Source organism: Echiichthys vipera (genome assembly GCF_963691815.1).
Source record: "Echiichthys vipera genome assembly, chromosome: 23".
Classification (NCBI taxonomy): Eukaryota; Metazoa; Chordata; class Actinopteri; order Perciformes; family Trachinidae; genus Echiichthys; species Echiichthys vipera.
Window position 1 is genome coordinate 3,640,378 of NC_139848.1, and position 21,998 is coordinate 3,662,375.

Sequence of the window (21,998 nt, forward strand, 5' to 3'; positions counted from 1 at the left end):
GCAGCAGAGCTAGACACAATATAATAGTGCTCCTGTATATTGTCTATACACTGGGGAAAAGCCCTCAGCCCAGCTGTCTTTCATGTTTTTCTTTTTTTTGTTTCAAACTCTGTTTGCCACCCCTTCTGCTTTTCTCTCTCTTACATTTTGCACTCGCTGAGAGTCATCATCTCCCTCCCAAACAAAAGATCACCTGCCTGGCTGTGTGCTGTGTCACAGGGTGGGAGCCTTGAGGGAAAGCCTGCAGCCTCATATGGAAGTTTAATACTGTGTCATGGTGGGCTCCTATTATCTCCCAGAATGCACTAGGGGCAGTTTTACCCACCCCCATGCAAGTTGCGTTAGAAGTGTCGTTGTAGTTGTGTTTTACTCTTTTTTGTTGGGAGTTATTTTGGGAGGGCGTTGTGGGAAAATGGTTTTAATTCTGCCTGACGTGTTTTAAAGAAAACAGCCAGTGGCTATTTTCATATTATGAACCATTCCCTGCAATGTTTCTCCAAAATATACTCCACGCTCGGACGCAAGAAGAAGCTGCCGTGCCTCAAAGTGCTACAGCGTATTGCATGATAATAAGGTGTTGTCTGCGGGGAACCTGGTTTTGTCTGATGTGGCTAATGCGCTCTGTCAGAAGCGAAGAAGTCGGCGAGAGGGAGTTGAGTGCAGTCCGGCTCACCACATCCGCCTGCCGGCTACACTTTCAACACAGTTTCGCAGTCAGCACGCAGTGACCTTCATGCCGCTCCCACTGTTGGAGGAGTGGGGTGCTGTCAGGGCTGTGAGGTTGACTGTGTGGATCTTTTCCCTGCATGCTAACACAGGATAAGCCATAGACTTTCCTAATCGCGCTGCAGGTTAGAAAATCAAGCCAGCAATTTGAATTTCCACATGGTGTTCAATTGTGTTATCTCAGCGCTCATCACAACACTGTCGCCACATCATCTCAAATACCAAGTGTCAGTATGAGGTGCAGAGCCATCAGGAAAAAGGGAGATTCATGCAGGATCTGTGTGAGGGTGCGCTATTATAAAGAGTTTATGGCAGGGAGATTTCTGCAGATCCAATTACACCCTGCAGAAAGTCCTTTTGGTTTCATCCTCATCCCGTTAACATGATTCAAGAGAAATTGTGCAACAATTTCAACTGAAAATATATCTAAACTCCATAGATTACATAACTTAATGTGCATCTTTCGCCATGCATTTTTATACTTTTTACTTTTATATCGCTCATTGATTCTTGACATGGAGTAGCTGGGATGTCTGGCTTTGCATCACTGAAAGGAAGGCTCTTTGTACAAGAGGTCCATGTGAGGAATCAATATCATCTGCATGTAGTAACATTTGTCTGCGCGAGTCATCCGGCTAGATGGAGCCATTCACATCATTGAGTCTCAGGCACTTTCTAAAGAGATAATATGATCTGCATGCCTTTCATGAGTCCATAACTCAACTTTATGGTGATGTCCTTGTGGCACTCAATGATTTTCCGGGATCCTCTCTGCGGCGGCCTGACATCAGAGGAGTGATTGGGGTTTTATGAGGCATACTGAGCCTCAGGTGATCAGGATTGAATGAGGGATGCTCTGGACAGGGCCGTTTGACCCTCAGGGCTGATTGTCTGTGGTGTCAGTGGTCAACGATTGCCTTTGTGTGTGGTCACAGTGGTCACTGAGGGGCTATTGTGGGAACCCATGGCAGCCGACGGGCTATCGAGCCGTGGCCTTTCATCCATCTGGCACAACAGCTGAAGGAGCTGGAGATTTCCATGCAGGAAATTATGCAGGATTCCCATGATTATTTCATTACAGTCATTTCTTTGGGATTATCCTCATTTTGCAGGAAATGGATGGGAAGTGCTAACAGCCCGACAAAGCAGCCTATATTTACTCTTTGTTAAATATTGCAGTACAACGCCGCCCCACCAATTCATTTAGACACAAACACGCTTTATTTTGGAGGCATTTCCTGGTTGGATTTTCTGACTTTGCCCGCCCTTCCTCTGTCTCATTTCTGCCCGAGCCTTAGCACTGAGGAGGGGGTTATGAGACTCAAGTCAAACCAGATGAATTAGTGCATTATTAAGCCTTTCTCCCCCTGACCCACTTCCCCTACTTCTCACATGGCTCCACTCCAGCATGGGGTATGTGTACACTGGGAACATGGAAAGCATTTGAATGGTCTCAGGATACGTTTCACTGTAAATGGACCTCTTATTTGCAGCGAGTACTCAGAGAGAGGATGCTGGAATGAGGCAACGGTGAAAGCTCTTCATTTTCTCATCAGGCTTCTATTCAGACGGACTTGGTCCCGTTCAGGCCTCATACACTAACAATGTGATCAGGTATCAACTACTGACAGTCGACACAACAAGACAGAAAATAGCAATTTGTTCCCACATAAAACCATGAAAGATATACTCCCCTTATTAATAAGTGAATAGCCCATAAGTGTGTTGATTGAGCTGCAACTGACTAGTATTTTCAGCATGTTAATCTGTTGATCATATTTAAATTAGGTAGATTATTTCAACATGTTCTCATACCTGAACAACAGAGTAGGTCTGATATGAGAAACTGTTGGGTTTTTGTGAATGTTTCGCATTTTTGTTGCTAAAAGACGAAATTCTACATAATGAAGGAATAATTTGATCATGTTGAACATTTCGTTGGGTTATAGCCTTCCATTGAGTGTGATATTTTGTCTGTGGTCATGTGGTCAGTCCAACATCTGACCTACAAGGGGAACAATGCAGAACGCTCTAGCATGTCCCGTACAATGCCATGGTATTCTACAGTACATGTACCACGGCTCATGCTGAAGGTAATGTTTTCAGGGGTAGTGGGGGCATTTAACGGGGACTCTATTGTAACCCTGCAGAATGAAGCGTCTACTCACTTCAATCGGTCTATCGGAGGGCCCCCGGGTTGAGAAATGGCTTCCAGAGGGTTCAGAGAATGCGAGAGCGTTTGCTAAAAGGGGGGCTTCCCCAGATAAAGAGGGTTAGCTGAGTAAACAAATAATAATGACAGAACAGTGTTGTTATTGTAAGAGCAAATAGCTGGCCTAAGCAAAGGAAATTCAGGTCCTTGCACTGCAACATTTTCCCACAGTAGTGGAATTATAACATACTGATCCTAAAATATCTCAAAGAGTGCTGAAACGTCTCAGGATATGAGCTCCATAATTTCTATGCAAACAAACATTTGAATCGAGGCTCCTGTTGAGAAGGCCAGTTATGATAACGCTGGAAATTTAATTTATGTATCAGATAGACCTTTGACACTCTGTTTCATATTTTGTGGCGGCCCTCAAAAAGTTCTTTATACACAGAAATCCAATATGTTTCACATCCATGACAGGAGAGTATTCAAGTCCACTGATGTCACCCCGTCTGAGAGGCTTAAACAGAAACAGTGCTGATGTCAAATTCCTCCCCCAGCTCCCATCTGGAAGAAATAAAAGAAATATGGCTGCTAAAAATAAGACTCCACTTGAGATGATAACAAGGACTTAGTGCCATTAACTGTGTAAATACAGTGTGTGGTTGGCCTCAGATTCACATTAAAATTCCTTCCCGACCTGGATGGGCTCTGACTGCAAAAAGCCCCCTGAAATAATCTGCGATAATGCCTTTCAAAAGTCAATGATGGTCCATTTAAATATTTTATGCTGCTGAGTTATTGGACTCTCAGTCCTCTCTCAGATCACTCTGCACTGAGAGGTCTTTGTTCACATTAACCTATGAAATGGATGCAGCCAAAGCGGGGTGTCGACGATCTCTTCAAGCTGTAATCGCTGCCCTGGTGTTGGAACCGAAATATAAGAAGAAAATGAAACTTCCTGTGAGCTTTGCGGTCCGTCTCTCTATATGGGAGCCTGTTTTACATGCAGATAGCGGCGGCTTCTCATTTCACGAATGATTCTCTCGCTCGCAAAGAGTGACAGAGCCGGCCCGTGAACCCGTCAGGCATTCTGGTGGTAGGGTTAGGGACCAACATAGACAGTACATCCATCATCTCATCTTCATCCGCTTATCCAGGGTCGGTCGGGGGGGCAGCAGCTTTAGCAGGGGACCCCAAACTTCCCTTTCCTGGGCCACATTAACCAGCTCTAACTGGGGGATCCTGAGGCGTTCCCAGGCCAGTGTGGAGATCTAATCTCTCCACCTGGTCCTGGGTCTTCCCCGAGGCCTCCTCCCAGCTGGACGTGCCTGGAACACCTCCCTAGGGAGGCGCCCAGGGTTCATCCTTACTAGATGATCCTGAACCACCTCAACTGGCTCCTTTCAACACAAAGGAGCAGCGGCTCTACTCCGAGTTCCTCACGGATGCTGAACTTCTCCCCCTCTCTCTAAGGGAGACTCCAGCCCCCCTCCTGAGAAGATATAGAACACATTTCGGCCGCTTGTACCCGCGACCTCGTTCTTTCGGTCATGACCCATTTATTTATTTATTTTTGACACTATAATTTCACAAAAAGAACTTGAAGCACCGTGTCAGGTAGGCTGAAACCGTAAATATTTGTCCGAACCTGATGGACACAAGTGTTTTGATAAGTGAAATGTGTCAAAGTTAATGTTCCCTTTGGTTTCCTGTAACTTTACAGCTAATCAAGATTTCTCACATAAACGATAGGTCTAAAGAGGGCGACGAGGACAAACCTACAGACATTTCACCCCAAAAATTCAGTACCTGTGATCCTCAAATGTTCACCGTGTCTTTATCTCAACAGCACAGCGATTTAAGATTGAAGCTTCAGTGAACATGCACAAAAGAAGGCATTGTCTAACATGTATTATTTAACAAGTTCACTCAGGACATTCTTATTTACAGAAGAGCCTCAGGGGTGGGGGTTACCTAGAGTTACACCGCCTTCTTCACCAGGACTACTGCAGTGTTGTGTGTTGTGTAGGCTGCTGGGAAACTCCATCAGTTGACTGTGTTGATCAGGGGCACATATCTGTTTAGGAAAGTGTGTGCGTTAATCATTTACTTCCCCGCATGCACCTTTTCAGCCCTTGGCAGACGGCACTTTTGTTAACCCTGAGGCAACTGCCACCTGTCTAGGCAGTCAGGAAAGATGAGCAGAAACACGGCATTCTCCTCCCCGCGTATCTCCACAGAAATAATCCATGCACTGAGTCCTGCTGTAGAGGTCAAAAGTCTCCACAATCCATCTCTTTTCACCTTTCTCATTATCATTCTTCTGCCTTTCCCATTTTAAATAAGAAATCACCTCGCTGTGTCTTGATCCGCTCTCCGTCACTGTCAGGTTAGGTAGGAAATAGGATCTGATAAGCATGAGTGGCACAGGTGGGGTTGGGGATGACAGGAGCGCAAACAAACAAACGGCGTCCTCTTGTCACATTACCATTTTTTCTCGGGTTATGGTTCCTCGCATGCCTGCAGGCGCTATCTCCTCTCCCCATCCCGAGGCAGGAAGACGCAGTAGAAAAGAAAATCAGACGCTGACATTAATGCTGTCTCGAGCAGGAATGCAACGCCTTGCCTCCACACTTGCCTCGACATCTGCCCGGCACCTGGGTTCGACGCACAGACAGGCCCACATCAATAAATCAGCTTCTGGATTAAACAGAGGAGAATCTGTGATTAACCTGAGGCCTGGAGTAAATGCACGTGAAATATCAGGGAATCTGCTAAAGTGTCCCGGGAAGGAAATAACACACGCTTGGAGGTCACAAGATTGTTGCTGAACAGACTCAGTTGTGTTGTTTGTGGGTTTTATTTTCTCTTGTCTGTACAGTTGACCTTCAGCAGTAGGTAGAGTAATGTCTTTCGGCCGCTGCAGGTATCTCTTCTTTTGACGAACCAGTGAGCTGGAAGAAATCCTCTAAAGCGATGTGTGAAGGGAAGTAAGGCCAACATGATGACACAAACCGGCAAACTGTAATGAGAAGAGGGGAGAAAATGGTGGAGAGGCGAGCTGCACAGTGCAGATAATGCTGAATGGATCCTCTTGAGGGCTTTTCACTCGATCTGTAATGTGCCTAATTTCCCGTGAAGGAACACAGTCACCGCTTCTCGATCGGCCCTTTCTGCGAACACTGCAGCTCCAGCAGCGGGGCTCGGTGAGGTGCGGCGCCTGTCTGTCAAAATCCTGCATAAACAGAAGCCCAACTTCCCCCTGTGAACCAACCAACATCTGTTTAGTATCAGCCCTCTGCTCTGATCGGCCCAGTCCTTTGTCACTTTCCAAACTCTCATTCTCCCATGCTCTTTGTCTCTTTCCAAAGTGTTTTCACTTTCCTTTGGATCGAGCCTCGCTGATGTTTGGAATCAGTCGCTGACATCGTTGACAAAGTGTTACAGATGTTGTAATTGATAATAGCTGCTGTCATTGTGTCAGCGTGTATGGACACTGTCTGGCTTTTGGGCTCTTCAAGGTTTATGCTGCATAAATATTAATAATAATATATTTTTTTCCCCGTGTGTGAACAAGCAGTGAATGAGGACAGCCTGTCTGTCAACACCAGCTGAGGATTTATCTTCTTTCCAATTCTCGATGTCCTCCCTTCTCCTTGTTGTTCTCATCTCTCTAACCTCTCTTCACTCTCCTCTACAGCAGCCTCTCTATTTTCCCTGCGCTCCTCTGGGTTGCCAGGTCCAGGTTTCCTTTTCATTTCTGTCACCACCACTCTCCCTCCCTTTCCAAGTACACCTGGCTGAATATTGGCCCCCAGATGATAATAAAACCCAGCTACCCCCAGGCTTGTGAAAATCTGGGCAGGGTACTCACTGCAGACTTCTATGCCCCCACCCCTGTACACTCCCTGTTTCCTCGATTCCCATCCTGTCTGGAAACATCGGTACCAGTGTGGAAACTGTATTTGTTTTTATTCCTGAAAGCAGCATTCCTCAACCGCTCCTCCCTGATGCGTGTTTTTGCAGATTTAAAACTGAGGCTGAGAGCGAAAGAGGGAAGAGAGTGTAGAGACAAAAGAAACAGAGAGGGATTGATATTGAAACTGGAAAAATAAATACCTGTGTGCATGAGAAATATTTATATAACGTTAAATTCATCACGTGCATGAGATTTGCCACAAACCTCTTTTATTTTGAAACTCATCCACATTTGCCTGCTCGGGATACAAATGAACATGACTTGATTTAAAGTCTCAGAGTTGCAAATGCATGAACTAGCTCTGTGGAAGGGATTGAATAGAGTTGTCAGGTTCGATGAATTTCTTTCCTCAGCCACTGTTTCAACTCTCCCCTGTGAGATTTGCACAGTGAACAGCTTTGCCACTGTTCCCAACAGGCATGAATGGTCCACTCTGTCAAACCCAAAGAGCAGAGGAGGAGCCCGAACAGATGGGGGGTTATTTGAGCGTTGGACGTATCTTAATGTTTGGAAAGATAATCTGAAGGGATTTGGATCCCTGACGGGGCGAGGTGTTGATGTTTGGGGCTGGACCGGGCCGTAGGTGCTGCTGGAGGAAGAACATCAGATAACCCAAACTGCTGAAACTCTCCCTAGATGATGAACAGGCTCCCTTTTGTATCTCCAGTAATCCATATTCCCTGACTCTCCTCCATTTGGGGCAGGTAGGCAGATGAAGAATATCCTGGTCACTGGAGGCATTTGTTACACCAACGTCCTCCACTCAATAAGGCTACTGTGTGAGCCTCCGCGGCTTTAGTCGCTGAGGTTTTGGATACAATTAAGCAGTATAGTGCTCGGGTCAGTTTCAGCATCATTTGTTGAGTGATGGTTCATTAATTGTGAGGTAGAAGGAGTTGGATTGGATTATTTGATAGATTGGTTGAGAGACGATGGATGATGCAGATGATGATCCTCTGCATATCTCAAAACCGTGTGATACTGTAGAGTTAAGCCAATCATTTTCATTTCTGATTCCTCTCTTGTTCTGCTGGTAATGACCCGCAGACTGAGCATCCTACTGCAGCTGCCTCATATTAAAAGCATTCAGCGAGAGGCTTTTATTATAAAGCAGCTACAGGAAATGCAATTTATTCATCACAGTGATTTCTAAATGCATCTACAGGATCAGTTTGAACCAGTGGAAATCAACCAGCACTGAAATCTTCAGGATTTGATTTAATTGGGGTTAACTAAAACACCGTTTACAAAAGATTGTGGTTCGGTTTGGCGAACTCTAATCAATCAACATTTCCTTTATGAAGACTTTCATCGAACAAACATCTTGAATCACCTCCATCTCTGACATCCCATACTTTACACATCAACCTGACTGACAGCACACAGATCTCAGTTTTCTTTTCCCCAATTGAAAAATCACACGTATGAACCTGAGTAGCTGCCCTGATAGCCGCTGATGAATAGCAGGGCCATCGGCCGAGTTATCAGGCTCTGAGGATATGAGAGCCCGATGGCTCAACTGATACTATGACACCAGGTCTTTGGGTTCTGAGTAACGACCTCTGAGTGAAGGCTCATCAGCACAGAGCCTCAAAACATGCTGATAAGACTAATGAATTTAACCGAGGCCGGCTGATATGCACAGACCTGCTCTGAACGGAGGCTGGTTTCTCGAAATCTGCACATCGAGACCATTAGTCATACTGATTAGTTCATTACCCCGCGACGATAGCATCGCAGTCATTCTGAATTTTATTGGCATACGGGAATACGCTTTCATTGATGCTGATTCAATTTGCTACGTTTACATCTTTGTGAATGATGCACATAAACTTTCTGGTATTGGATGGTGGGAGTATTTGGCTGCGACCCCAGCTGTATCTTTGGCAGCAGGCCAACACTAACAGCTGTATCAGATGCAATATATCTCCAACACCTTGAAAAGTCACTGTCATAATTAAATCTTAAGTGTGTCATAAAAATACACAGAAGAAATATGACATTCTATTGGCATAACCTCTGACTTGCAGAAGCCCATGTGGGAGCTACTCTTTCTGTCAAACCTGCAGCTCAGGGTTTGTAGTTGGTTTTACACTCCCAGAGGTCACGCTGGCATGTCATCAGTATGTGCAAAATGTGTTGCAAGCAGAGATAGGATGGGGATAGAGGGGGTAGAGGTTGTGACCTCGTCTTTGGCAGCGTCTTATCCCTAGAGCTCGCTGCAAGGTATCTTATCTAGAACGCCAGCCTCTGATCTGTAGACACATCAAGGCGGACACATCGCAGTGAGGACTTCAAGGAACCTGACCTGGGAGAGTTCAGGATCAGAGTGTTATTTAAATGATAATGCATTTGTTTTCTCTTCAAAGCGGCCTATATAAGAACCAGACGCTTGTCTAGGATATGATTCCATCCCTCGTAATCTTCAAGAATGTGTGAAACAGCAAAGCGTGCTAGCGAGCCTCATATGGATATATAATGCATCTGATGTTTTATTACTGACAAATCTGGAGCATTAATCTTAAACAGATTGCGTTTGGTTCGTGTGTCAGTCAGTCAGCCGTCTGTTTGTGTGGCTTTTCATAGAAGTGTGTTTTCTTTTTCTCCCCCTCTCTTCCCTGCTCCTCAGAGCCAAAGCAGCGGGGGGCGGCGCATATCTTTTAAAATTTCATAAAGGCACATGAGCAGTTGGAGGGGACTGGATGTGGGACTCAAGCCACGCAAGAGGTGGGGAGGCTCTCCCCTCAGCAGCCTCCTTATCAAAGGCTCTCACACACGAGTAAACATGGACGGATAAACATCAGTGAGCTGCGGTCGCTGCTCAAAGAGCATCAACATCAGCAAACACATTACCTGCCGGGTTAACCCAGCTTAGCCCCCGCTCACATCATCACAGCAAAAATCTATAGTGTCCAACACTGGCTGTTAATAAAATATGATGAAATGTCCGTCTGCAACTATAGGTACTATGGGTAACCTCGCCTTAAACCTAACACCTAAAAATGAAAATGAGGACATTTAAAGTTGTACTCATTTGTAAGAGTTTCATCTATTTAATTGTCTTTTAAGTTACTATCTATCAAATGTTAAGTGACCCACTAATGCATGTGCCTATACTCGCCTTTTTGCCAAGTATTCAAATATCCGTCTGTGGCGACATTCACATGCCAGATGGAAACGAGCCGACATGTTAGTCTGCCAGGATCGTCACTAACGGTTATGCTGTGTTGATGGAAATCTGGAACTTGCAACTTCTGAGTCAGGCTTGTAGTAAGGGCAGAAGTGTAATAGGCACGTGTGTGTGTGAGTGTGAATAAGAGTGTGAATGTATGTGTGTGTGTGTGTATGGATTTAAGAGGGTAACATAGGGGATGGGCTGGAAGTGGAGAGGTGAATGTGTGTTAGGTTTACAAAAGAGCAAAAAAGAAAAAGAAATTCAGCACAGATAGTGACCATGAACCTGAAAAACAGGCTACATTTTACAGCCAGAGAGGTCGCTGGAAACAAGGTATGTCAATTCTTATGGCGTACAACTTTAAAGACACTGATTTCAAGAAACATCACCTCGTGCTGCATTCATGTGGTGTGGAAATAATCAGAAAAATTAGTTCCCATCTGGGGCAATTTACAGAAAAACATAAGTCGGAAGTTCGGGGAAAAGTTTGGTACACGGCTCACTAATATAAAGATTAAATCAACGGGTTGATGAGCTCTAAGCAATAAAAAAAACAAAAACAGATCATCTTTGTAGTATGCATGTTATCACATCATGACTTACAGCTCATGAAGACAAACATACCAAGTGGGGAAATGGGGACCATCTGAGGAGCATGTGAATGCAGCGTTAATATAAAAACGACATCAGCAGTCAATCAAAAGCCTAATTCAAATTAACCACAAAGTTTCCTGAAGGTCGGTTCTGCAAGTCCTCTTGCTGTCTCTTTTTATAACCCTCCATGATTTAGTATGCTTTGGAGTGATTACGCACTCCTTATGAGCTTACAGACATTTTAAACACTGTAAGGAATTGTTAGTCTGTGCTGCAGTTGTGAGAGAGAGAACAGGTCCTGAGAAATATGCCTCAAGTCAGTAAATTCATTTTTTTTCTTCGGTCTATACGTGAGTACCTGGGCCCCGTGGGAACGGTGCAACTTTCACTGCAGCCGTAAAACCGTCAGAAATAATGCCTGGCCGAAGATATAACACGCGGCGCTGCATACATGAGTCATGCTCTAAATCTCCGCTTTAAATACCCTTCCCATTTCTCATGACAACAAGCACGCCGCATTCTCTGCATTCCTTCATCTGCGCTGAGGATTATTTCAGTGCCCTGTCATTAGGAGAGGTCTACGTGATGACAACACAGACTTAGGCAGCTTTACTTCACGTTTGATGTGGCCTGTAAATATTTCCCCTGACATGGGGCTTTCACGAAGAGGGTTCCCCTTTGTGCAGCAGCCGCAGTCATTATGGGATTGTGTTGCTAATGGTCTTTCAGAGACAGACGTTTTACCCCAGACGCAAAAAAGTCACACGTTTTTCTTGATGAAGGATTTCAACTGTATTCCTTAATTAATAACGCACGAGCCCTTGCTATTCCTTCTGAACACCATTGTCTCTGATATATAAAAGACAGTCTGTAACACAGATTTCACAGCAGCCATCCACCCTCTAAGATTCAAATTCAAAAGAGCATCATGCACATTTGTTGTGTTATTGATTAACTGCTGATGGATCCAACAGTAAATTCAACTTTGGGAACTTAGCTGAGCACTAATGGCTTTCCAGCTCGGGTGTGAGTGGCACACTGAGACTAGCAGATGGCTCTGGGGCACTGTTGTTTAACACAGTGATTGGTTGCTTTCCAAACACGAAAGATTTGTCACACTGGTTAAGTCAAATTAACGACAATAATGATGGAAGAGATGATTCAAAAATGAGGAGTTATCTTGGTGGAAACTTTGAAAGGAAATGGTAAATGCTGCACCACGCTGTCAAACATCGATCTGCGGTCGTGCTTTGTCGCTCTATTTGCCTAATGGTCACCCAGAGTGCCCTTGACTGGCGACTCAGCATGACACCTGGGCCTTTGCCCATATTCTGCTGGCATCAGGGGGAAAAGCTAGTGGTGATTGGTGTCTTCGAGTGGCTGACTCAGATGTGAGATTAAGTGTGATAATTGCTTGAGAAGGAGCGGTGGGAGAGCTGCACCCTGGGAGGAGCAGGCAGTCAAAACAACTGAACTTACTGTATTTAGACCAGCAGCTTGTGCTTCTGAACATCTGGACTCGTGAGTTTACTCTCAAGGCCAGAGGTTAAAAAAAGCCAATGCAGTGATAGCAGGAATACTTTAAAGTCTGGTCAGGCCCTGAAGGTGGGCCACAGGGAGGTCAGACTCTGTCTTAAGGCAAATGATTAAAAGTTCTGCAGATGTTAAACTCTTAAAGACCTGAAAAGAAAAAAAACAATGTTGTGGAAGGGTTTGTTGTGTTGTTGTTTTTAGTTGCATTATATATTCACAGTTAGACAGAATCGTACATTGTTTTGATGTCTGTTTGCATAAGATTGTCCCAAAAGTCGCATTTCCGCATAGACCCAACTGTTTACTATTTGTGCACATGCTCATGTTTTATTTCCATGGTATCACAACAGGGGGGGCTCCGAAAAAGTTGCTGGAGGCACAGTGTTTGTTTTTTATTTCCTGCCGTTTCGAGAGTTATTTTTCAAAAGACTGACTTTTTTTTCTCTGGCCAGTGACTAATTAGAGTAAACATCTCACAGACACTACTTATTCCTCCTGGACTGAGATTTCATGCCTAGTGATCTCTTCATGGGAATCCCCATTATCCAAGAACATCGCGACCACATGACCAGACTATCTAGAATCAATGGAAGGCATCTGTCCCACCGAGATAACGTTTACCCAGGAGATGCGTCATGAGCTGTCAAGCTAACATCTAATTAATTAGTCTGAAACGTATACCGCACTGATCTGACAGCGTCAAGTCACGACTGGCTGTGTTATGTACCGTAGGTAGACCTCAAATGTCTGAAAGCCAGATGGTTGAAGTATGGTGCCTATGTGGCCTAATTCTTACAGTTCCACTTCCCCCTCCTGCTTTATGTAGTTGGACCACTAAGAGGCAAATCATTAGGCCACAGCCAAGAAATCCTGACATCTGTTTTTTCCATTCTGCTCTTAGCCTTAGCTCATTTCGTCCGTGCTGTAACTCAGTAGCGCACAGTTTTGTGAGTGTGGGCTATTCCCAGCTGACATTACACAGCTGGGCTTGCTTCTGGGCCAGCCGTTAGAAGTTACCCAGAGGTGCTTCTGGAGTTACACACACACACAGCAAAGAGAGCGAGAAAGAGACTAAACTGATTAATCACACCTTTTCACAAGTACTTCTGCTCTGTTTTGCTGCTCTTCACACATCTATGAAAACAAATGCAGTCGTGATTTTACAGCATCAATGTTTTATGGTGAAGATTGGTTGAATCTGCCCGTGTTTCCAGTTAACCTGTACTCACTTGGAGCCTTTGCACACTGACTCCATTGTCTACTTTTGGCTTTTCCCATCTCTTCCTGGCAGGAATACATGGACGCCAACAAATGCATTGACGAGCTTCTCAAGCAGCTCGAGGAGGAGCGCCGAAATGTCCGAAGGTAAGAGGTTCTTAACATTTTCTGGCAGATGTTTTATTGCAGAAGGGATATCAGCAGCTGCCTGCAATCCATTCCCAACCACAGGCAGCAGAACAATGTTGTTTGGCTTTGAGCTCGAGACAAGCTTTGTACGCCGTTCTTGAGAAATGCTTTTTGTGTTGGATGAGCACTAAAAAGTTGGGGACAAAAGGGGAGACTCTTGTCCCAGTGTGGGGTTGACTGGGGGCATTTCTCATGGAGGTCCTTTGCAGCAGATTTGCACAGACAATGGGAATGAAGAGCTTATGGAGATGCCAATCTAATGACCTTGTCCCCTCGGCGCTCCTATCGTCCTAGCCCTTCCAGCGATGCTCTGCCCCATAGAAAAAAAAGAGACAATTTTTTAAACTTCACCCTCTTTTGTACGACCCTCTCTCCATCTCAATGGAGCTGTATTCCCCTGGCTCTAAGTAATTTTCCCCCTGAGTGAGCAGACAGGGGCTGGGGGGTTGGACACAGGGGTGTAGGGGTCTCAGGGTGGGTGGCTGGGGGGATGGATGACCACTGACCATCCCCTTTACTAGGCCAGTGCAGCCCTTTAATAAAGGAAGTGATGTGTAAAGGAATGACCCTCCCATCTATGTCATCCCCACCCCTCTTTATAAGACAGGGGAGTCATCTTGGGTGACACCTGGAGTGACCTAATGACCACTTAGAAAGACCAAATGTCTGTGCAGGACTGACCTGTGTTTGGGCTGGAGGACCAAGTGGATTTAAAGCCATGAACCTGCACTGACTCCAAATACTGGAGTGGCAGTCTTAGCTTACAGTTTCCAGTTTATATTAAAGACATTATTGAATGTTTGATGTGTGAGGTTTATGGGCCTCTTCCTTTCGGACCTGAGAGTATTGTACTGTTCCAATAAAGCTGGATTTAGTGCCACCCGGGGGAGAAGCTGTCTGGTTTAAACTTACTTCAAACTTGAGGTGGGATTTGCTATTTGAAGTGCTTCCTTTTAAAATGAGGATCAGATAAGAGCCCATCACATGCTGGTTAGTGCTGAGGGCAAGTACTAAATATGAAGACAATGGCAGCTTCCATGGAGCACCACAGCTTCCCTCGGTCTGCACAGTTGAGATGCAACCTTCTAGTAATGAAGCCGCAACATCTTTAGGGCTGCAACTAAATTAATATTTTCATCGTCGATAAATCAGTTCATTTTTGTTCTCTATTAATGGACTAGTTGTTTGGTCTAAAATGCCAGAAAATGATGAAAAATGTGTTTCCCAAAGCTCAAGATGAGGTCCTCAAATGTCTTGTTTTGTCCACAACTCAAATACATTCACTTGACTTTCATAGAGGAGGAAATGAACCAGAAAATATTGACATTTAAGAAGCATTTGGACTTTCTTTTCTCTAAAAAGCTCTCAAACTAATTATCAAAATAGTTGGCAATTAAGTTACTTATAGATTAATCGAATCTTTTCCACTTTATTCAGCTTGTTCTTTTAAAATCACATACTGTCTTTGACGCACGCTGTTTTTCGAGACAACACACCACCACGCAGGATTTGTACTCATTTCTTTTCCAGTGTTGGAGTGTCGACAGTGATAAATGACTTCACAAAGGCTTTTGTTCCGCTAAAACATAGACTGCAACTCAGAAAAACGCCTCTTTCCCCTTATTAAGCAGCATCTCACGACGCCATACATGTCTCCCTCCACCCCTCAGAATATGGGGCCCATCAATCCGTCAGTAGGAGAAAGAGAAGCCCTTACATTCCTCTAGTTCAATGCATCCCTATTTCATGACCCAGTGACCCACTGCATTCATGCCTCTCATTGTAGCATATTAATGGGTAGTGTCATACTGGTGAGGTAAACAGATTTTACAATCATGGCTTCTTTTTAACTATATTTTTGAGTGTTGAATATTCCTGTTATTGTGTCAAATGATGCAGAACAATGTCCTCGTTGGTGTGGTTAGTTTATATATATGAACTATACATATGACTAGTTGTCAGCTTGATTGTATGCCAAAAGCATCTGCTGCATCTTCAGCATCCTGACACTCACACAGTCTCTCGCGCTCAGTCGCAGCATCATCGCTCGGTGCAGCACAAAACCCCAGTGGGATGCTGGCCGGGCTTTCCTGCTCTCCCCTATTCAACGTGACCACGTCATTGACAGAGAAACAAAAGCTCCCCGGCACAGTGTCAACATCAGATGGAGCAGATCCAAATTTGGCAACAGTAGATGCAGCGTACAGTAGGACGCTGACCCGGAGTTTGCAGTTATTCAACATGTGTTTTGCAGTCATTAAATATATTTTTAAAGCTTCACAATATCATTAGTGGTGGCTCTGAAACTCTGGCGACACAAGTAAGATGGAAACGTTTATTAAAGACTTGTGCTGAGTGACAGACGTGTGTGGGAAACACATGGATGTTCTGCAGTGTTAAAAAGCACGACGGGTGTGGAGTGAGTTTGCATGACCTCTTTCTGACAAGCTGCTGTGGCAAGGCACCGTGACTGTGTAATCTTCCCCGTGGATTAAAACAATGTAGATTAGATTTTTTTTTCTGCTTTATCTCTGCTTCCACAGTTTTTTTCCCCTGCGATTTGTGCTGAGCTGTTGTTTGTTTTTCCCTGCGTCTTCTTCTGACCTTGTTCTTTGTGATACCGACCGTGGCCAGTATCAGGTCCCATGGCCCGAAGCTGGCCTCACCTGCCATTTTTTTGCCTGCCGGAGCAGATGGCGTTTTTCCGTGACCCCTTCCACACCTTGGAGGACAGGGTGGCCGGCAGCCCTGTTCAGAGCTACTGGGAGGTGGGGAAGGGGGAGGCAGGGGTCTCAGCTGGAGATCCACGGGGCTTAGAACAGGTTGCGTGGAGCAGGCGGCTGCCGCTGGGGCCCAAACTGAAAGGACATTAGCGCCGGCGTGGCTGATCAATAAGCTATTTGTCATGTGCATAGATCAGCGGCGCTTTGGCAAAACGGCAGAAACAGAGAGTGGAGGTTAGAGCAGATTTGTGCTTAGCTGAGGGATTAAAGGTAATAAGAGTGTCTTTGTGTAAGTGAAGTTGCGTGTGGGTCGAACTGAAACTTGACCAGTTCTGTCCTGTAGCTGCTTAACATTTCTGCCCAACGCCTGTTCATTCAGACAGAGTTGGATTTTGGGTTTGAAAGCAGCCAGCAAAAACTGTCGGAAAATATTTTAGCTCAACTTTGAAATATCTGTCCTTCGTCGATATTTTTGCCTTTGTGTTATTTGGATTAGCTTATTCCTAATTCTCCTAATTGTTTAGGATATTAAATCTACAGATCCACTTAACGCTTTGATCAACACAAGTAGCAACAATTGTTCCAACTAAAGCTGAAGACTTAAGAAACGTCTCTAAAAGCACTTTGAGTGACTGAGTGTTCCCTAAATGTGTCAGTTAAAGGACACTGATGGAAGAAAATGTCCTTGCACCGCTATGATGACGGCAAGGTTAAGTGAGAGAGCAAAAAATGTGTGAGTGCATACACACACACGAGTAAAAGACCACAGGAGCTCGAAGCTGGGAAACAGCTTTACAAATCTGGACCTTGCTGATGTTACTACAAGGCATATCTGGCCTCAAAGACGCCTGTGTGCTGCCGGCGGTCTGAGGAAGATGAAAGGCTGTAATCCTCAGCTGAAGTATGTGGCGAGGCCTGTTCTGTCGATGAGGAGGTGGATAGGGTTCAGCCTCCCGCAAACCCTCCCAACGCCCCAAGGATCTGCCGTCTCGCTTGGGCGAGAGCCATGCGTTTTACAACTTTAATTGGATAAGTTGACTACTCTAATGCAATAATTTGATCATGCTAAGCTCCAAAGAGATCTAATACACTCAAAGTATGTTTATGTGCCCTCTGAAGTGAATGGCTTAGCCTAATCCATCCATTAGAGGTCACTTTACAGCCCAGGAGTCCAGACGCTAAAATATCTCAAAGGAGCCATCAGTGGATAAATAAATCAATCCGTGGAAACTTCATCAGAAACCTTCAGGCACTGGTGGAATTTGCTGAACAGAGCTTTTGAACAGATTCACTGGGTGTTTTTCCCTTTTTTTGAGTTATCATGATGATGAACTCCCTGGAGCAATTAGTTAAGGAGGTGACGCTGCTTCTGACCTGCAACCCAAGTCAAGCTTTTGCTAGTTTATCTCAGCGAAGATTGACTAAGTCTGCCTAGCTTTAGACGCACTCGTCTCCAGAGTCTTGTAAATGCCAAACGCTCCGGCCCTGATTCATGCTCAAAGTCTGGGCCCACTGAAAATACATGCATCAGTTTTTATGGCGCTTATGAGAGGAAGAGGTTAATCGAATGGGTTAATGAAGCCTTTTACTGATGCTCCCTCAAGGTCATTTCATAGCTGCATTCCCATGCACACTGGTGCTTAAGCAGTTGCTTCTCCACATATCATTCACCACAAGCATCCATGTTTCTTTTCTGATGTATTCAAGGTTAAGCATAAAGCGAAGCAGCTGCTACCGCACTCGTTCTGGAGAAGAAGGAAAAAATCTACACTTAGCATAATGGATCTGTCCTGCAGATATATTGTTGGGTTCTACAATTTTTGTCAGTTGTTTCACAACATGGATACGCAGTGTTTTATAGGACTTGAGACACGTATTCTTGGCTTTCAGATTGGATGGATATTATCTGCATTCCTAGGAGCAATTAGCTGTGCTTTAAGAGCGTGTTGCATAATAGCTAATTACAACTGTTGTTCGTCTAAGTGGGTTCTCAGACACTAATTTGAATGCCTTGTGCTGCAAGAAAAGCACCTTTATAATGCATTGTTTCAGAATATTATATTTTTTTATGGTAAATGGACTTGTACTTATAAAGCGCCTTTCTAGTCATCTGACTACTCAAGGCGCTTCACAGTGTTTGTCACATTCACCCATTCACACAGACATTCACACTGATGGCAGTGGACATCTACAGACCATCTAATCTAATGTAACCATTCACACCACATTTACACACCCATGCGCAGCACGGGGAGCAATTCAGGGTTCAGTGTCTTGCCCAAGGATACTTCGACATGTCGACCGGGGGGAGATGGGGATCGAACCACCAATCTCTCAAACAGAGGACGACCCACACTGCCACCAAGCCACAGCCGTCCTTTATCTGAATGTCAGTGCTACGAAGGTGCGCTGGTCTGTTAACTTCGTTGAGTTCCTCTCTGTTGTGCAATGGAAATATATTTTTTCTTCTAGATCAGCTTTGGGAGAATGTGCCATGACTCCTTTTGTGCTCACGAAAGCGTGCAGTTATTTTGACTCATGTGTGCTGCGAAGAGTTTTAGAAAAAGATCCTCACATTGAGATAAGAAGAGCGATGGATCCTGTGTGGTTCGGATTGTTGATAGATCCCGCGTTGGTTTAGGCTGGTGGAAGTCACAGTGGTTGCATCCACGCTATTTCCTCCAGCTCAGGGCTCTTTGGGAAAACACCTTCTCATTTCTTTGAGGAAACAGGAAGAGGTGAAAATGCGTGAAATCCATAACATTTCATTCATAAGAGTATGAGTCCTATGAGTGATGATGTGATGATTTATAAAACCGGATGTTTCTTGCAGTAGATGAGGGTGAGATAACCTCACATGGTCCAATGCAAACCATCTTGAGTCACAAGACACAACATATTGCTACAGACGAAATATCCTACTGGATATACAACCACAGATGTCAAGAAACTTACATTTAATAAAGGAAAATTAGTGAATTTGCATTAGGAATCCCACTGGGTGGTAGATTCAGGAAGTTTTAAGTCTTGTTAAAGATACAATCCGTAAGATTTTCATCTAAATAATTGTCTATTTTAATTACTGTCTATAATAGAGTGAGTTAAAACAATGGTGAGTGATCACATGACCCACTAATGAAATCACTTGTAATGGCCTCTTTACCAAGAAATACCAGTTTCTGGGGCGCTTTCTACGTCAGTTAGCAGAAGTTGGTCCGCCCAGGTGGAGCTTGTCACTGCTGATTATGCTGCGTTCACTTGTAATCGTAAATTGGGAACTTCTGACAAGTAGAAGTGCAATGAAAGGGAACGTTCAAGTCTGAATTCAGAGTCAGGCTCGCTCTTATGTGTCTGACCGGTGCAGTAACATTTCACTACCGCAGACTCACAATGGTGGATCAAAAGACATAAGGAGAATGTGAAGGCATCACGCTGCATCACGGAGGTGAAAGCTGCCATCAACTGACGCCATACAGTCGACACTGCTCGGTTTCCAATGGGACTTTGGGAAATAAGGTCCCAGAGGGTGCTGCCAACGCCAGCACTAGAAACAACGTATCTAAAGTCCTACGGATTATAACTTTAAAGATATGGCATTCACATATTTCAAACTATCCATTGGTCAGTACACTGCTTTTTATGCTGTTTATATGAACCCCAATATCCCTCTTAGACCACGTCATTTGAAAGAGACTGGCTCAGTAGGATTAAGAGTAGTGGTTTAATCCAGACAGTAGGAAAATAGTAGCGCTGAATAACTATGTGAGGGCTTGGTCCAATGGTTTTCCTTTGGCTGGATTAAATGAATTCTTTCTGCTCATTTGCACGTTGCTACTGTGAGGGACAGAAACATGACGGTCGTAAAACAAGACTGTGGCTGAGTTAAGTATTGCATTTAAACATCACTAAAGTACTACCACCTCAACGTTAAGATTACAGAACTATTATAAAAAACAAATGTCCGCATTTATTGGTCAATACACTGTGTTAAACATTGTACTACCAACTCTGTTTGGATGCTTCATGGCGCTAAATAGGAGGGTGGAATAGTTCTGTACGCAGTGAAATGTTATGTAATGCTAATGGAAAAAACGATAAAGCCTGCACGTCCTCGGGACAGGAAACTTCTGTGATAGTAAAAATGTGGTGTTAATTTGACTACAACGGTAGCACTGGCGTGAGATAGAGGATACCACAGAAATTAGTCATGGTATAATAGCCCCGTTTGTTTACCATAATCACAGGAGGAATGCTGAAGTCATTTTTATTTTTTTAAAAGATTTACTCAAGATTAATTAAAGATTAACTCCGACAGCGTTAATCCTGCTCATTCCAGTCTTGATGAGCTTTTCCACGAAGACTTCCACCAAGAGGAAAATCATGCCGGACCACCAGCCCGACTACCGTTCCGCCCCCGTCCCCCTGCTTAATGAAACATGACGGAGGTGCATTATCTCTCTCGTTCTATTACACTCTTCATCTTGCCACACAGAAGTTAAATGACACTCGCTAACGCACACAGTCTCTGGAGGGGCTGTTGCAGCGTGACCCATCATGTGCTTTGCATCTGTCTGAGCGGTGTAGATCCTGAGCGGGCTTGTGTTGGGTAAACAAACACGCTGCCTGTCTACAGCTTGGCATTTCCTTTGCTTGTCTCGATGCTCCACACACCCACCCTTGTCCAAAAAGAGTCTAGGCATGTTGACAGCTGCATATCTCCTGGATGGATCGTAACCACCCGTAGTACCTCTGATGTGTTTCCAAAATGATTTTATACCCCTCACTTTTCCTCACTTGTATCAGACACTAAATAGCTGTTCTCAGAGGCATGTCTAAGCCTCAACACAGCATAATCGTCTTTAGGGTTGCTGGAGAGACGGGAAGGAAACAAAGTTTTCCTTTTTCTACTCCTGTGTGATTAATGTCTGTCTCGGAACACACACCTAGACTGGTCGAGTAATGAGTTTGAGTGACGCACCCCAGGCCTCCTGCGGCCGCTTCTGGTCGCTCATCTGTGATCAAGCTGCAGGGGATTAATGTCGTGGAGGGAAGGTGTCGCTGATGGTTAGAGCCCTGTACAGGATGTTTGTACTTTAGTATACACATAGTAACAAACGGCATTTACTCTGACTTGGGTAAACTTTTGAGGGACTTGTACTTTTCCCTTTTATAAAAACTCAAAAGTAAACACTTGCTCCTAAAAATAAAATATACATTAAGTGACAGGATCCATGCTCGTAAATTCACATTGAATTGCTACTTTCACTTCAGTAAAGGATCGAAATACTTCTCCCACCACTGCACACATATTACCACAACCGCTTGCATCCATTTAACCCGGGCCACTCTACACTGCAGTTCAAAGGTGCTTACACTCACACGTTTCCTCTGCGTGCACCAACACACACTCACGACCAAAACCATGAGCATCCCTTCCTCTCAGACCACCCTGCACCCCATTACAAATCCATATCGACCCGCCGTCCCTGCAGCCACTATCCCAGCACCGTCCTGTCTCCCCCCGATGGCCCCCCTCCCTCCCCGAGGAATGCTAACCTAGCCTGTGTGTGTGTGTGTGTGTGTGTGTGTGTGTGTGCGCGTGTGTGTGACAGTGGTGGAGCCAGGCTGGCTGTGTGGGCGGCCGAGTGTTTCCAAACAGTGGAATCTGTCACTGACACCCCTGGCAGAGCAATAAGCAGCGCCTTA

General features: G+C 44.7%; 1 protein-coding gene across 1 annotated transcript in view; it reads left to right on the forward strand.

Moving 5' to 3' along the window:
• LOC310964831 (nck-associated protein 5-like) overlaps positions 1–21,998 on the forward strand; it is a gene marked incomplete at its 5' end in the record, with an annotated part of 123,750 nt that overhangs the window by 24,937 nt on the left and 76,815 nt on the right. Inside the window, one exon of the mRNA XM_083938116.1 lies at positions 13,454–13,527. Coding sequence (XP_083794242.1) covers positions 13,454–13,527 — 74 coding nt within the window. The remainder of the gene's footprint in view (positions 1–13,453; positions 13,528–21,998) is intronic.